At 44.2% G+C, this 15,984-nt stretch overlaps 2 protein-coding genes across 2 annotated transcripts; one reads left to right on the forward strand and one right to left on the reverse strand.

The window, feature by feature from the left end:
• Positions 1 to 184: 184 nt before the first annotated feature.
• Positions 185 to 13,622, forward strand: LOC128256303 (uncharacterized). Its single transcript, XM_052986603.1, is given in 8 exon segments — positions 185 to 882; positions 5,761 to 7,217; positions 7,670 to 8,534; positions 9,160 to 9,292; positions 9,409 to 9,863; positions 10,294 to 10,402; positions 10,464 to 10,594; positions 10,596 to 13,622. Coding segments are annotated over 8 exon segments (4,947 nt in total). The 5' UTR covers positions 185 to 843; the 3' UTR covers positions 12,354 to 13,622.
• Positions 13,623 to 13,707: 85 nt separating this feature from the next.
• On the reverse strand, positions 13,708 to 15,681 carry LOC128256304 (CDK5RAP3-like protein). The gene is given in 5 exon segments (XM_052986605.1): positions 13,708 to 13,992; positions 13,994 to 14,358; positions 14,421 to 15,248; positions 15,307 to 15,481; positions 15,547 to 15,681. Coding segments are annotated over 5 exon segments (1,515 nt in total). The 5' UTR covers positions 15,553 to 15,681; the 3' UTR covers positions 13,708 to 13,851.
• Positions 15,682 to 15,984: the final 303 nt, after the last annotated feature.

Consider the following 15,984-nt stretch of genomic DNA (forward strand, 5'->3'; position numbering starts at 1 on the left):
CTGTGCAACAACAACAATCAAAACAACGTTCACAGAAGCAAATTGAATTCTGTGTGAATGGCATCGCAGATTGGCAGTCACAGCGACACAATGAATAGAAATAAAATGGACGTTTTTCAGCACTGAGAAATTAACGCTTAAATATCGATGTGAACGACAAAAAAGCAGGAACCAGTCTGGCAACGCCAAAGCGACGAACCACTCTGGCAACGCCAGACCGTACAAAACATTTTGAGAAAAATTCCGTCGCTTTTTATTTGCTGTTAAAAAAAAAGATTCAAATATATTTGCTAAACTAAAGGTTCATCGGTTTCTATGAAGGGCTCTTCTTGTAATTAGCAAGTAAAGTAAAGCGGGAAAAACGCGTGGCGAAAACGAAGGATTGGAAAACATTTTTTCATGCGCGCGTGTGTGCGTGCGTGTGTGTGCCACAGAAAGTTGCAAGCAGCCTAGAGCTAAATAGGTTGTTAAATATTCCCTGTGCTCTTGCTTTATGCAATAACAAAATCTGCGAATTCCCCCATTAACCGTACAAATGTGAAAAAAACCAATGGGAATTTCTCAATGTTGTGTCAATACAGCGAGAGAGACGTACGAAAAGCCAAAAGCAAAGGAGAGGAGAATGGAATAACACAAAAAAAAAGAGCTGAGCCACAGCAAAGAAGCAAAAGAAGAAACGCGAAGCAGGGGCTAAAAGAAAAATCGAAATAATAAAAAAAACCCGCACCCGTGTGTGTGCGAGCGAGTGAGATTCTGTGCGCGTGTGTGTGTGTGAGTGAATGTGTGTGTGAGAGAGTGAAACGTAAAAATAAAATTCAGCCAAATGCAGAAGCCAACAACAAAATGGATAACAAAACTACACAGTTGGATTTTAAATTACTGGTAATTAAATAATGTTTACCATTACCCCCTCCCCTTTTCCCCTACCCATCATCATATTAAGTACACATACATAGGCAGCTGATGTGTGTGTGCGTGAGCAGTCTACATTCCGTGTGACTGCGACTGTCTAATTGAGAGAGCAGCAAAACAACGTGTAATGCGTAGGCCAGGAAAAGAGCGGCAGCGAGAGCGCGATAGAAGAGGAGGAGGTGGAGGAACAGATAACAAATAAAGTACAGTGTGCACTGGCCGTATTTATTGTTGTTTTTTAGTCGTTGTTATTGTTTTTTGTTGGTGCTGCAATGTGAAAAGGTCGCTGTGATTAAAATAAAACCGAATTTAGTTTTGCCATTGAAATCGCGCTCTGCCCCCCTTCCAATTGGAACTACGAAGCACCTGAAGTAAACAAAGAGACGCAGCTAATGAGTTTGAGCGGGAATTTGCGGTTCAAATATGAGTTACATCAAATGCAAATGCATGGTATTTTTTCGGCGAGTGTAGCTGGCAAACGAAGGGTGGTTCTCAAAAATTCCCTCTATTTCTGTTTGCTTTATTATTTTAAAAGCTCCGTTGATTTAGAGCCCCCACAATCGCTTCTTGCACAATTTCCACCCACCCACAAAAAACACACATACACAGTGCGTCTGTGTGAACTTCCGCCGAGTCTTTTGCTCCATCCCGCCCACTCCCACTATCCCTATTCAAAGGCAAACCCATACCACTCCCATTTCCATTTACCTCCTCTTTCCTTCTGCGCCCCCTCTCATTCTCCCCCTTTCTTTCCCCCTTTCGTTGAGTGCCACATAATGTTATTTTTGTTTTTTTTTTCTATTTGCCTCTAAAATGAATTGTAGTCCGTCCCCCTTCTTTCCCTCTTTCCATTTTGACTCCCCACTTTTCGACCCATTTCATCACTGCTATTATTCACTTTTGTTTTGTTTTCCTTCGTTATATTCGAGAAAATATTTATTTTTATTAGTTTATAACAACATTTACATTTACTTTGGCCACACAAGCAAGCGCACATTTACATAAATACTAATACTACAAATACTACAAAATCCAACAGCAACAACAACAAATCTCAAATTGAGCCCCAAGAGCAAGAGTTTGATTGTATTTCTCGCTCTCCCTCCTCCTTTTAATGTGTGTATGTGTTGTTGTTGTTTGTGGGGCGAAGTGGGAAGGATGGTGAGAGAGGCAGGAGGAAAGGAATGGGGGAGTTCTCTTTTTCTCTTGCATGCATATAAATTCGAGGCATTTTATATGCAGGTGTGAGCGAGATGGGGCAATCGAGTACGAATGTACGAAGCAAAGCACAAGTGCAAGAAGAAGAATAGTAAACAGCACTGCACAGTGGAGCAAGTTGTTGTTGTAATTAAGAGAAAAGAAAGTAGTCAATAAGATTTTAATTTACCGATTTAATTGCATTAAAATGAACTTAACAATTAAAGCTAAACATTTCACTGAAATAAAGTGTACTTAATGAGGACAAGAAGAATTAAAAAAATCCACTTGAATAGGAACACTGTGTGCTTTTTAATTAATTCCGTTTTGCAGTAATACAAAAAAAGTTTTTATCGCTCTTAATTGAGTTAACGACATGGATTGAGTGTCTTGTTTTTCCATCCCTTCCACTTGGAACTTGAATTGATTGCACTGTGTTTTGCTGTGCCAATTTCATTAATAAAACTCTGAAAAATAATGGAAAGAGAGAGGGCGATGTAAATGCTATTTTTATTTGATTAGTACAACTATTTGAACGCATGTGTGTGTGTGAGTTCCACTTTGAGAACTGTGTGTCCAAGTGCGAGGGAGATGGCGAGCACGAAATGTATAACATAAATTTTGCTAAAAATGCAGCCAACGTCATCTCCCCTCCTCCCCCTCTCTTACGGTACACCCATCCGAACACAAAATGTGTGAGTGTGTTTGTGTGTGGATGTGCTCATGTGTACATAAGTATTTTGAAGATAGCTCTTTGGGTCTTTATGTGAGAAATGAACAGGTACATAACAATTGCAAACGAACTAAATATTTCTGTGCAGCAACTAAAGCGGAATAATCAAGGCGAAAAATTAAATTATCGAACAGTCCACACCTTCCAAGGGTTATCCCACTAAAAAAACGATTTTAATCCAGACAAAATATTTTCAACTTGGGTATTTTTAGTTCTCATAAGCACAAGTACACATTTACGAGCATAAATTCACACAACCATACACATACTCGCACACAAACTAACATTTAATTAGAACACAAAAAATTCTAATTAAATATGGCATTTGCTTCTCTCTTGCATTGTACTTTTCTTAGACTCTTTATCCCACCATTTCTATCCCGCTTTTCAGCTCTCTCGTTTTCTCTTGCCCCACAAACACACGAATTAAGTTTATAAATGCTTACATGCCCATGTGCTCGTACTTGTATTAAGTTTTCGTTATCTGCAATCTAAATTTACAACAACTTTATTGACAAATAAAACGCACAGCCCCCAGCGTTGCCACACAGATAGAATGGGAAAACTATATATGTAAATACATACATACATATGTATGTACATACATAAGTAGTAACCATCGTTCAGCAGACTGAATTCGAAATTTTTTGTCAAATATTACCGTTTTGTTTCTATTTCAAGTTGATTGATTTAAAGCAGTTTGACTAGGAGAAAGTATTTCGCTGTTGCTATAATCGCTTTATAGCCAGCTTAATCCGTTATAATAAACGTCATAAACAAACCAATTAATTCCATTTCTTTACCATTATGCTAAAGGTTACTTTTGTAAATTTTGTATTTATCAACAAATTTCAAGGACAACTATAACTAAATTATAACTTTAGAATTCCGAAACATTATTTATTGGTAAATATTTTATACATTGACAACTGACTTAATACGTGGTAATTAACAAAAATATTTAAAAATAAGGGTTAGAGGCACGCCGAAGTTTTTATACCCTTGCAGTTTAAGTCCATTCTAATATTTTTCCAGATAGCAACTTCAAAATATAGGTGTCCGACTTCGATAAAAACATAACAATTTGAAACTTTTATAAATGGTATCATAATTGTAAAACTTTTGTAACGTAGTGTAGGTTTTTTTTGTTAATAGCTACACGTACTTTAAGTTATAAAACTCCGCTGAACGGACGTCTATATCCTAAAGCTGTGATGGAAACAATTTGTTAGATTTCGATTTTTTTTAAGAACTTTGGGAGTTTTGTCTTGTTTTTTTATAAATCTGATGACCTTATCCTAAAGTTCTCCCTCTCTATCTTATTCAAATTTAAAAAAAAAATTATAACGCTTTGATTTAAATGGATATCTCTATAGACGTTATTATTGACAATTTTTGTTCAAAGCCGTACTCTTGGCTTTTATTAATTTTTGAACTAGATGTTAACTAAAAAGTTGTATATTACAACAGATTTAAAAAAAAAGTTTTAATAATTGAAAAGAAATAATTAACAGATAGATAGACTTTTAGCAACTATTTAAGAAGCCACATGTCGAGATTTCTGATTAAAACTAAAAAACCTTTCCCATTTCATGTTCAACCTATTTTTTCATTTATTGAAAGGCCAAGAATTACGGTATCAAATATTAAATTTCAAAAAATTAGTAATCCGCTACCATGTTTTTTTAAAAATCTAAGAACAAAACCAAACATGAATCTGTAAAAAAGGTAGGGTATTGGAAGGCGTTTAGATCATTTTTTTTTAGTGCCCCCCTTTTTCTTCTTTCGTCACCCACCTTCCCCCTACGGCTCCTCACCATTGTTTTCCTCTCCTTTTCGCACAGTGGGTGGATGGGTTAGAAGCGAAGAGAGGGAAGAGAGCAGCCCCACATTGTGTTTGTAACGACTACAAATCGCTGCAAATACACACGGCGGACAAACATACATACATAATAGCAACATTGTGGAATGAGGAAAAGTAGCACAAATTGTGCGCTGTTTTAATTTCTTTGCCTCTGCCTCCGCTGTTGCTGTTTTTGTTTTCTATTTTTCGCCATCTTCGCTTTGTGTTTCTCTGTGTGTGCTAATCGCTTGCGCGGGCAGCGCAGTCGACGTCGCTGTCGCCGTGCTGTCTACGTTTCATTGAAGCAGGCGCGCTCTCTCCCACTTCTCTCGATTCTCACTTTTTCCTTCTCCCCACTCTCCTGCTCTAATTGCATTAAATTGTTTGGAAAATAATAATCAGTAATTGTGTTTGACGACAGTTATTTCCATTAGCGTGTGTGTGTGGTGTGTTTGTGAGAGAGTTCGGCCGTTTAATTGAAACAAATGACGATTCTAATTGGGTCTTTAACGGGAATAACAAATATCTCGTATTAAGGTGGCAACCCTACCAGTCTTTCCCACCCACCACATTCCGCGATTTGTTGTTGATTTCCCTATGGAAATGGGCGGCTTTAAGCGGAAGTTGGTAATTTATTTTCCTCTAGCGCAATAATTTAAGAACAGTGGGCTCAAAACAAATTTTTAAGGAAAGCAATCCAGTTTAGATATACATAATCCAATCATAGATTGAATTTAAAATGGACACCATAGATAATGATTTTCGAATATAAAAGAACAACAATCAATCAATAAATAAATTACATTGAGATTGTGAGCTCAAGTAAACATATTTTTACGACTTGAGGAATGAATTTTTAATTATCTTTGTCAAAATCGTAGGATTTTTTAGTTGTCAGTGAAATGATTAGTTAAAAGTACAAATGGCATGATCAATTCATCTTGTTATTTTGAATTAGCACAAAACTAAGTTTTGAATTCTTTCTTTACAATCTTACAACCTACATATAACGGTATCTTCGCTATTTTGCAAAACTTTGAAATCAATTATAATGACACGTTATATTATTTTTCAGGTGGATCAATCACTAAATCTACTGGACAGCCTCAACACGGCATTGCGGTGCGATGCTATTCAATTCTTGCTGCAGACGCTTAAGTGCAAGTACCCGGAGGCCTGCGACCAAGTCGTCAGGAATCTGTTCAGTCACATAGCTGCTAATGACAACGGCGGGGCAGGAGGCGGAGGTGGCGTTGGCGGCGCAAGGGCCCAGCAGCTCGAGCTAGCGAGGACGAAGCAGCTCCAGCTGCTGCTGACCGCCAAGAAGGAGAAGAAGGAGCCTGGCACCGGCTGCGAGGCGGAGATCAAGCGCGAGAACGATGACGAGGAGGCGGGATCGACGGATCTGAACCAAAACTTCGAGAAGATCCTCTGCAAGGAGGAGTTCCTGTGCCTCGAGGAGGAGGAGGAGGACTTCCTCGACGATGCGGACACGCAGAACTCGTCTTCCCTGCAGTTCCATGCCGGCAACAATGTGGATGCCCTGGCCCTGGGCCCCGGCGATCCGCTGGACCTGATCCAAACCGGCGTTTCGCTGCTGGTCAAGCGAAAGTATGCGGCCACCTTCGTAGACGAGGACCAGCTGGGCGAGGACGAGGAGGCGAACAGCAACAGCAGCGACGGCAAACTGGTGAAGCGCAAGCGAACCAACAACATGCACCTGACCGTGACTAGTGTGCGGCGGAAAGAGGAGCACAGCCGGCTGGGCGAGGGCTATGTCTTTCACGAGGACAGCCAGTACACGATGCGGTATCACCACAGCACCGGCGAGTTCAGCGAGCGGGCCTTCAAGGCCCAGCTCCGGGCTCTGCTCCGCCTGGCGCTTAGCCAGCACCATAAGCCTTTCCTCCGGCAGTTCTACGAGAACTTTGTTGTGAACGGACGCCTGCTGGGCACCACGCCCTCGGCGCGGGTGCTGAAGGAGCTGCGCGAGCAACGGCTAGAGGAGTGGCGACGCCAGAGAGAACGTCATCAGTTGTTCATCTTGATGAAGCAGAGCGAACTGCAGCGGGATGAGGAGGTTCAGCAGCAGCAGCAGCAGCAGCAGAATCAGGAGGAGATCCAGCAGCAGGAGCAGGAGCAGCATCTGGATGAGATTCAGCAGCAGCAGCAGCAGGAGCAGCATCTGGAGGCGATCCAGCAGCGGCAGCAGCTGCCTGCCATCTCGTTTGGCGACTCCGAACTGGAGTCGGAAACGGAATCGCAGCTTTCGTCGGCTGCCCAAGAGATTATGAAGTTCGAGGAGTTCATTGACGAGGGTGTAGGCGCGGGACGTCTGATCGATGGTCTGGAGATGGAACCCGAGATCGATGACATGCTGGCTGGCGCCGGCAGTGCCTTGGGCAGTGTGAACAGCGCCAGCGGGCACAGCAGCAACAGCAGCAGCAGCGGCAGCGGGAGCGGCGGTAATGGGAATGGGAATGGCATCAGCGGTGTGATCCTGGAGAACAATAGTCATCATTCGCATCACCTGTAAGTTTGCTCTCCATCACGAGTGTCACTTATTGAGGAGAAATGTTTTCGTTTCTGCAGCTTACTTTTTTTGAGTTAAACAGAACAATGATGTGCCCTATGCATTTTAGATATTTGTATCCAATAAGTATTAAAAATAAGTATTTTCAAAGTTTATCGCAAGAATAATGAATACTTTTAAGTTTCATTATGTTTATCAGATAATAATTATTTTAAAGCGAAACAAAATATTACTCAGACAGATATAATGATTAATTTTTGAGTACGCTTATTTATTTCAATCTTATGTTAATAGTTGAAACTTTAACGACATTGATTTGAGGATGTGTAATACATACACTGTAGTTTTCTTATATTTTTATAAAACTTCTTAAGTAGACGTCGATATTAATTTCTGAGAAGTGTAAAACTATTCTTACCTATTGCTTATCCCCCGTTTTCTTTGCTTGCAGAAGTAGCAGCAGCAGCGCAAATCTTGTGATCAACGGCCTTACGTCAAGCAATAGCATCAGCAACAATAATAATAACAACAACAGCAACAATGGCAGTCTACACCGCCCGCAACTGACGCTGCAGGAGCAGGATCAGTTGGTGGCGTCCATGAAACCATCACACCACTTGCCCATGTCCATGCCCATGGAGAGCAGGGATCTAAAGGGCAGTCAGGCGGCGCATGGCAATCCCAACGTCGTCATGCCGGGCGGCAGTTCGGCGAGTCACGTCAGCGAGATTCAGATGCACCAGCAGCAAAAGCTCTACAACTCAAGCAATAATCCCCTGTCGATGATGGGCGGCATGATGCAGCAACAGCAGCAACAACAGCAACAGCAGCAGCATGTGGCCCTGCCTCACCAGCAGCGGCAGATGATGATGATGTCGGAGGATTTCCCACAACACGGCACCTCGATGATGGGCAGTCGTCAAATGCCAGCCCTGGCAGCCTTGTCGAACTTGGGCGACACTCCTCCCGTCAGCGGTCAACTGAACTCCTCGCTGGAACTGGACGACAATGACCTGTCGCCGGACGAGGACGACGACGACCTGGACCACGACATGGACGAGCTGGACGCGGCCAAGCAGCAACTGATCGACGGCGGCAGCAGCAGCAGCACCTCCCTGCAGGCGCCGCCCTCGCAGCACGGCAGCGGCAGTGGAGGCAGTGGGGGTCAGACGCCCGGCAGCAAGAAGGACAAGCCCAGCTACAACTGTCTGCTCTGCCCCAAGTCGTATCGCAAGCGCAAGTCGCTGCTGGACCACTACAAGATGCACCCGGGCTATTGCCACGACTGCGGTCAGCGCAATGGGAATACGCTGGAGGTAACTTAACTGCTTAAAAGAGCACAAATGAATCTAGAAATATTAGCTGACTTTAACTGACTTTTCAAAGGTCAGGCTTAATGAAGCCTCATCTAAATTGGTATATGCTTAATGTAATTACTAAAAAGTTGTTTAGTTATTGCATAATTTCGAAGCCTTGAACCTTTAAACTGAAATTTTTGGCAGGCTACAGAGATTTGTAAAAGATTCAAAGCAGTTCAATAGGTTTCTAAAAGTTTAACTGTTGAAAACACATTTTCGTCTTTCTATATTTTTCAACTTAAAATGTTTTTAAAATAAAAATCAGCATTCATTGTAAGCAAACAAATTCTAAAACATATAAGAAACTATTTATAGGAACAAAAAAAAAACACATTAAGTGCAGAAAAAATTGAATATTAAAACTGAACTTGATATATGTAAGAAAATTTAATAGGTGTCTAATAGTGTCAAACTTCGGGACTCAAAATATTTATATCAATCGTTTAGAAACCCCAATACCCTTTTTTTATCATTCATAGATTTAAACTCTTTTAGGTAGCTATTTTTAAATTATAAAAACATTAACTAATGAACTTCGAAATATGTTCTTGCACTATTAATAAAAAATATTATTAATTTTCAGGAAATAATCCACCACAACCGGACCATGCATGTGAAGGAGTTCCCGTTCGTGTGCGAGACGTGTGGGGAGTCGTACTCGCGCAAACAGCAGTTTCACGCCCACGTGGAGTCGCATAACAAGAAGGAAATCAAAAGTGAGTCGCCGTGAATGTAAATTTCACCAAGTTCTCAGCAGGCGGAGTTCCTTGCAATCAGCATCAGCCTTGCCTAAAACCTTTTGAACCCCCGTCTAACCCATTCTATTTTACAGCCTTTCCCTGCGGCGAGTGCGGGCTAAAGTTTCCGCAGAAGAAACTGCAGCAACACTTCGAGGAGACGGGCCACAAGGCCGACGGGGCCATCTGCGAGGTGTGCGGCGAGGAGTTTCAGTCGAAGAACGCCCTGTATCAGCACATCATCCGCGTGCACAAGCGCGACAACTTCTTCGAGTGCCACATTTGCCATAACCGCTTCACGCTGAAGGCCAACTTGGAGCGGCACGTGCAGCTGCACACCGAGATCAAACGGCCCTACGTGTGCGACCTGTGCGGCTCGTCCTATTTCACATATCCCGCGCTCAAGGAGCACTACAGCAACGCCCACGTGGACGTGTCCGAGTGCAAGTGCACGCTGTGCGGCAAGCGCTTCGGATCGGCCAAATCCCTGCAGCGGCACCTACCATCGCACTCGGAGGAACGGCCGCACTGCTGCAACTACTGCGATCAGGTAGGCCTTAACTATGTGCTTCAGATTAGTTAAAATTGCTCTGATTATATTACCAAAATATCAATCGGATAAATACTTTCGGAGATTCAAATTGATTAACAAGTATTATATGTTCCTTGATTTTACTTTCTTTTTTGGTCCTTCAGTTTTTTTTAGATACCCTACAAAAGAATTTGTTTTTAAATGCTTAAATTAATAAATAAAAATTTTTTTTTTCCTAAAACCAATGTAACCTCATAGTTTTTAAAATATCCTTAGGTTAAGCGTAACACTTCATGGAAATGGTGACCTAGCCACTCCGAGTTAACATATATCATTTAATAATCCCTTTTTTCGAAGTACACAGTATATATTATTAATGCAACTAGTTAGAATTAAAAAAAAGCATCAAAATAACTTACTTTTAATACGTTTATTGGTGCCCTTGCAGACCTTCAAATGGAAAACGCATCTGGTGCGTCACAAGCAGACAATGCACGGAAACGAGCCACCGCCTCCTAAAAAGGGAAAGCAGCGCTTTCCCAAGACGAACGAAGAAGGTACGGATTGCTGAGTGTTTCCTTTAAACGCTAAAGCTAAAATATGACAATTTCTTTTCAGGGGAAATGGGTAGCCTGCCGGATATGCCGGGTCCGCCGCCTGTGAAAGCCACCAAAAAGGCGGTGACCAGCAAGGCGAAAGCGCAGGCAGCAGCCGCCGCCGCCGCAGCAGCATCCTCTCAGCAGCAACAGCCAGAAGGGCGCCGCGGCCACGCCCACGCCGCCACCGCCAGTCTCGACGACTCCGGGCTGCCTGCAGCAGGATCAGTTCAACGCGGCCATGGTCAGTAGCAACAGCTCGCAATCCTCCACGGCATCCACGTCGCAGCATTCGGTGTCGACGAGTGAATCTCAGCAGAATTCCATGTACAATCAGAGCTTTAATGCGGAGAAACAGCAGCCCGGACAGCAGCAGCAGCAGCAGACACAGAATGCCTTGCATCAGCAACATCCGACGCCGCCGCCGACACAACAACAACAACAGCAGCAGCAACAGCAGCCGCCGCCACAACCGAGAGTCGCACCCGGAGAATTGCATCTGCAGCGCATGAACAGCTTTGGACAGGATGGCCAGTTTCACTTTGAGTCCAACCCGGCAGCGGGTGCCTATCAGCAACATCAACTGATTAGCCAGTATCAGCAGCAACAGCAACAGCAGCAACAGCCTCAGCAGCAACAACAACAACACCATCTTGCCCAACAGCAGCAGCACATGAGGAGCCACACGCCTCAGAGTCCACATCCGCCGCATCCCTCGCAACTGCAACAACAGCAGCCGCAGCCGCACTTCAGCTCGCCTCACCACATGCCGCCGATGCACCATCAACACCAGCTGATGATGCAGCAACAGCATCGGCACAACCAGCGATCGCCGCTGCATCACCATCCTGCGGCCCAGCAATTGCAGCAGCAGCATCAGCAACCTTCGCATTCCCCACAGCATGCGAGACTGCAGTCGCCGCAACCTGCTCCAGTACAACAACAACAACAACAGCAGCAGCAGCAGCAGCAATTCTTGCAGCAACAGGCCAACGACTCCTGGGGCAACATGAACTTTGGCAATCCACCCAGCAACCAGCAGGTTGAGCTCAAAGATAACAAATTCTATATAGTGGAGTCGGCCGAGTTCCTAGGGCTTCCAATGAATGTGCCGCCTTCGCCACAGCAGCAGCAGCAACAGCAGCAGCAACAAGCAGTAAGCAAACCCCAGCAGCAGCAGCAGCAACAACACCCTCAACCGCAGCAACCAGATCCAACTCTCGCTGGTGATCTGATGAGCTTCCAGCATATGTGGCCGGCGCCTGCGTTTGGCCAATCTCCACAACAACAGCAGCAGCAGCAGCCACAACAACAACAGCAGCAGCAGGCGGCACAACAGCAGCAACAAGCCCAGGCTCAGGCGAATTCGAGTGATCCCCACAACTACAACAACATCGGCAGCATACTCACGAATCTCATTGACACAAATCCCGCGCCAATGGAGTACAATTTCGACCTGATGCAGCAGCAACAAGCGGCGTCGTCTCAGCAACAGCAGGCGGCGCAGCAGCAGCAGCATCACGGCGCCGGAAGCTATGCGAGCGGTTTGATGCGCAGTGGAGGCGGCGTGTATGGAGGAGCCTATGACCAGCACCTGAGCGACCAGCTGGTCAGCGAGCAGCAGAAACAGAACAGCTTTCAGCCCTATCACCCACATGGCCTGCAGCCGCAACAGCAGCAGCAGCCATTGCATCCGCACCTGCTGCCTCCGCCAGCGCCGCACAGCAACGTGTACGACCGCACGGGAGTTGGAGTGGGAGTAGGTGTCGGAGTGGGTGTGGGTGTGGGCTATTCAATGCTGGGAGACGACCCGAAGGGTGTGCTGCCGTCCATGATGGGCGGCATGATGCAGCAAATGCCGCCGCATGGCCAGCAGCCGGATCTAATCTACTACCCAGTGAAGAACGATTGACAGTCGAAGCATCATCAGCAGCAAGCTCAGCAGCCGAATCACCATCACCACCATCGCTGGTGGACAGAGCCAGCCAAGAGAGGCGATGTTTTTCACTGAAGAACCAACCGAAAACAGGAAACGGAATACGGAACAAGTTCGCATAGATTGTAAGTGTAGGGGGAGGGTGGATGTGTGTGGACGCGAGGAGTTGTAGATAGGGCAATCCACATATTTTTTTGAAATTAAGAGCAATAACATAAAGATTAGAGCGGAAAGAGCTCAGAATTTCTAATCCGACCGGCGCTATGATACGTGTATAAAATGTAATCATTTACAAAGTACATCAAATAAACAGAAGCATGTATACATAAATAAATTCAGACATATACATAGTAGCACCTAAGCAAAGCAAGAGCAAAAGCAAGAATTAAATTAAAACCTACAAATAATAAATATATATAAATTATATGAAACATATATATATATTAGAAATAAGCAACTACAATAATGGCAGACCACAAGCAACTTTCGAACAAATTTTATGCTAATTTAACATTTACCATACAAGTTATAAATACAACACTACACAAATACGTACGTTGATGTATAACCAAAACAATCCAACATTTATTCATACATATGATATCTATGTTAACCGCGACAGACCCCCATATTGTATTGTAGATGATTGATTTGAGCTTGGGTCGGGTCATGCATCACAAACGGAAACAAAACAAAACAAAACATAATAAAAGAAAACAAAAGTACACGACGCTTTGAGCCCGGGCCTAGGCGCCACACAAAGTTGTAACCATATCATGAGGCCTCTTCCCCGTATAATTAATTGTATTTTCGATAGTGCTTGTTATTTTCTATTTAGTTAACGAATTGATTATACTTATAAAGCCTTTCTGCTGATTACCGCCAGCCACACTTTTGTTAGATTAGTGCCTAAGTCTAGTTGATATCCCAATGTATACCCCGACATATTGTGGCTTTTTACACCCAAACCTTGTATAGCTACTATATAGCATTTTCGATTTTTTTGAAGCTCCCCCCCAATTCTACTTCCGATTTATATAATTCAATTTTGTTTATGAATATGAATTTCCTTAAATTGAAGACAAGCCCCAAACATTTAAGTTAATCACAGCGTTGTTCTTGTTTTACACATTATTCAAATTCAGCAACATAAGAATTTTACATTTAAGTGAAAGTTTAAAACGTTAAATGTGTAAGCATACTTTTATGAACAAAACAAAAGCAACAAAAAAAAAAAAAATGAAACCAACAACAAACTTCACTAAAATTAGGTTTGTATTCTGGATACAAAAAAAGAAGCAAAATGGCAATTAAAACAAAGAACACAATATAAATAAAATTTGTATATTTAATAAAAATAGCAAAATAAAAATAAACTTCTTTTAAAAAATGTACAAAGACATCTTTGTCCTGCCCAGTTATCGGTTTATTAATAAACATTATTTAACAAACAGCCAACAGCTAACCAATTACATTAGTTGACGCCTCCCATTAGATTAACCACCCGATTCTTGTACCGCTTGGAGATATCCCTCTCGATGTGCGACTGCAGCGTGCGGGTCTGGGCAATCAGCTCCTCCAGGACGGGATTGAGCTGCTGCCGCTGTTCCCGCAGCTTCGATGGCCCGCTTCTTGAGCACCTCCCGCGTGGACCGCAACTTCTCCACGGCCTTGGTCATTTGCTGCAGCTTGGTGGCCAGCAGATTGGCATACTTCGGGGAGTGCTTCAGCTGGAAGAGATGTCGCGTCTGCTCGTCGGAAGTCTGCTGGATGATCTTCTCCACGGAGCCGAGAATCTTCCGGATGCTCTCCGCGTCGTGGGTGGCAATGTTGTCCATGAGCGAGAACATGATGTCGCTCGAGGACTCCAACTGCTTCAGTTCATAGAGTCGCAGACGCAGGAAGGACTCCAGTTCGAAGATTTCATCCAGGAATCGATCGCGATAGTTTGGCGAATCGAGCACGGAGTAGGCCTGATCGCCTTGGACAAACAGAGTGTTAATTCGGTTTGGAGTGCCTAATGCCTTTAAATGCAGTACTCACCCTTGGCAGTGCCACCATCCATGCCTGTGCCCTCCACCACTATGCCGTACTCCTCGACGGGAATGTCAAAGTTGATCTCCACCGCATCGGTGGGAGCACTCTCGATGCCCCAGTCGATGTTGCCTCCATCGTTCTCCTGAAAGTCGCCGTAGTCGATGATCTCCGCCGAAACGGTTGAGGAGGTGCCGCCATTGTCGTCCATTCCGAAGTCAATCTCAGTGGCAGCATTGTCGTCCTTGCTGGCGATGCCCTCGCCGAGGTTCAGCCGGATGGGCGGCTCCTCGACGGCCAGGGGCGCCTCCTTGTGGATGTACTGGTAGACGGTGGTGTTGCCGAACTCCACCAGGTGGCTGAGGATGGGCAGCGCCTGCTTATTTCCACTGATCTCGGCGTACAGATCGATGCCCGGCTGAATCTTAGCGATGTCGATCAGGGACTTGGCGTACAGCTCGGGCAGACCGGCCAGCACCTCCACGAACTCCGCATGCAGGTTGTCTCCCCGGACGCCCAGTTGCTCCAGAAGGGCGGCGTGTTCGGCCAGCAGTTGACTTTCCGGTTTGTTCAGGTCGTGGGCTCGCTTCTGGCTCTCGTCGGTCTGCTGCTCCAGCTTGGCCATCTGCTTGCGCAGCCCGGGAATCTCGTAGTTCACATTCCGCACAAAGATCTGGGCCGTTTCGGCCAGGTACGTGGCGTTCTTCTCGTACAGGCGGCTGATCTCCTGCCAGTCCTTCATGCGCTGGCTGCCGTATGTGCCGAACACGCTTTTCGTGTCCTTTTCCGTCTGCTTCAGGATCTCGATGATCTCCTTGACATGGTAATAGTTGATATCTGCAAGGAGGAGGCCGTATTAGTTGGTAAGTAAAATGGGCTACACCCTAGATCCTACTCGTCCTGGCCAACAGCTTGATCAGCTGGTCATTGGAGGGCATGTCCTGGAGGGCGCTACTAATCTTCTTGTGGATCTCCCGAATCTCCTGCTGCACATTCTTAGGCACGATTCTGCGGCTGATGAGCCAATCCTGCAGCTTCAGCGTGTGAATGTCGATGGGAATCTCGGACTCCTGTCGGGGTCAAAGAATATGCATTGCATTGTCAAGTGGTTTGTTGTTTTAAACAAAAAACTTACATTCATTTTTAGTCAATATTATGTTTGTCCACGCAGGCTGTTTTTGTTGTTACGGCCAGTGTGACCAGACCTATGTTATACACTTAGTGTAGACACAAACCATTATTTGTGTGCTGGAAGGGCCACAAAATAAGACATTTACACTGCGGCTTTAGATTTCCCTCTTTTTTTTGCTTTTACTTTTATATTGGCTTTGATTTTGCTTTTGATTTGTTTTGGTTTTTTAAAATGTTAAATGTTTTGATTTTGATTTTTAAATTTAGTTTTTGCCTGTTTTTGGCAGCTAAATATTTGATGTAATATCCCTTTGGTTCAGCTAAAATAAATGTTTTGCAATTTTTTAATTGTTACTGATATTCAAACTTCAATCGATTTAGTTGGATTTTCTTAGAAAGCTACTAAAAGTCGCGCAAAGTTCGTTTTCCATCTAGGCAACAA

This window comes from Drosophila gunungcola, assembly GCF_025200985.1.
Source record: "Drosophila gunungcola strain Sukarami chromosome 2R unlocalized genomic scaffold, Dgunungcola_SK_2 000013F, whole genome shotgun sequence".
Taxonomy (NCBI): domain Eukaryota; kingdom Metazoa; phylum Arthropoda; class Insecta; order Diptera; family Drosophilidae; genus Drosophila; species Drosophila gunungcola.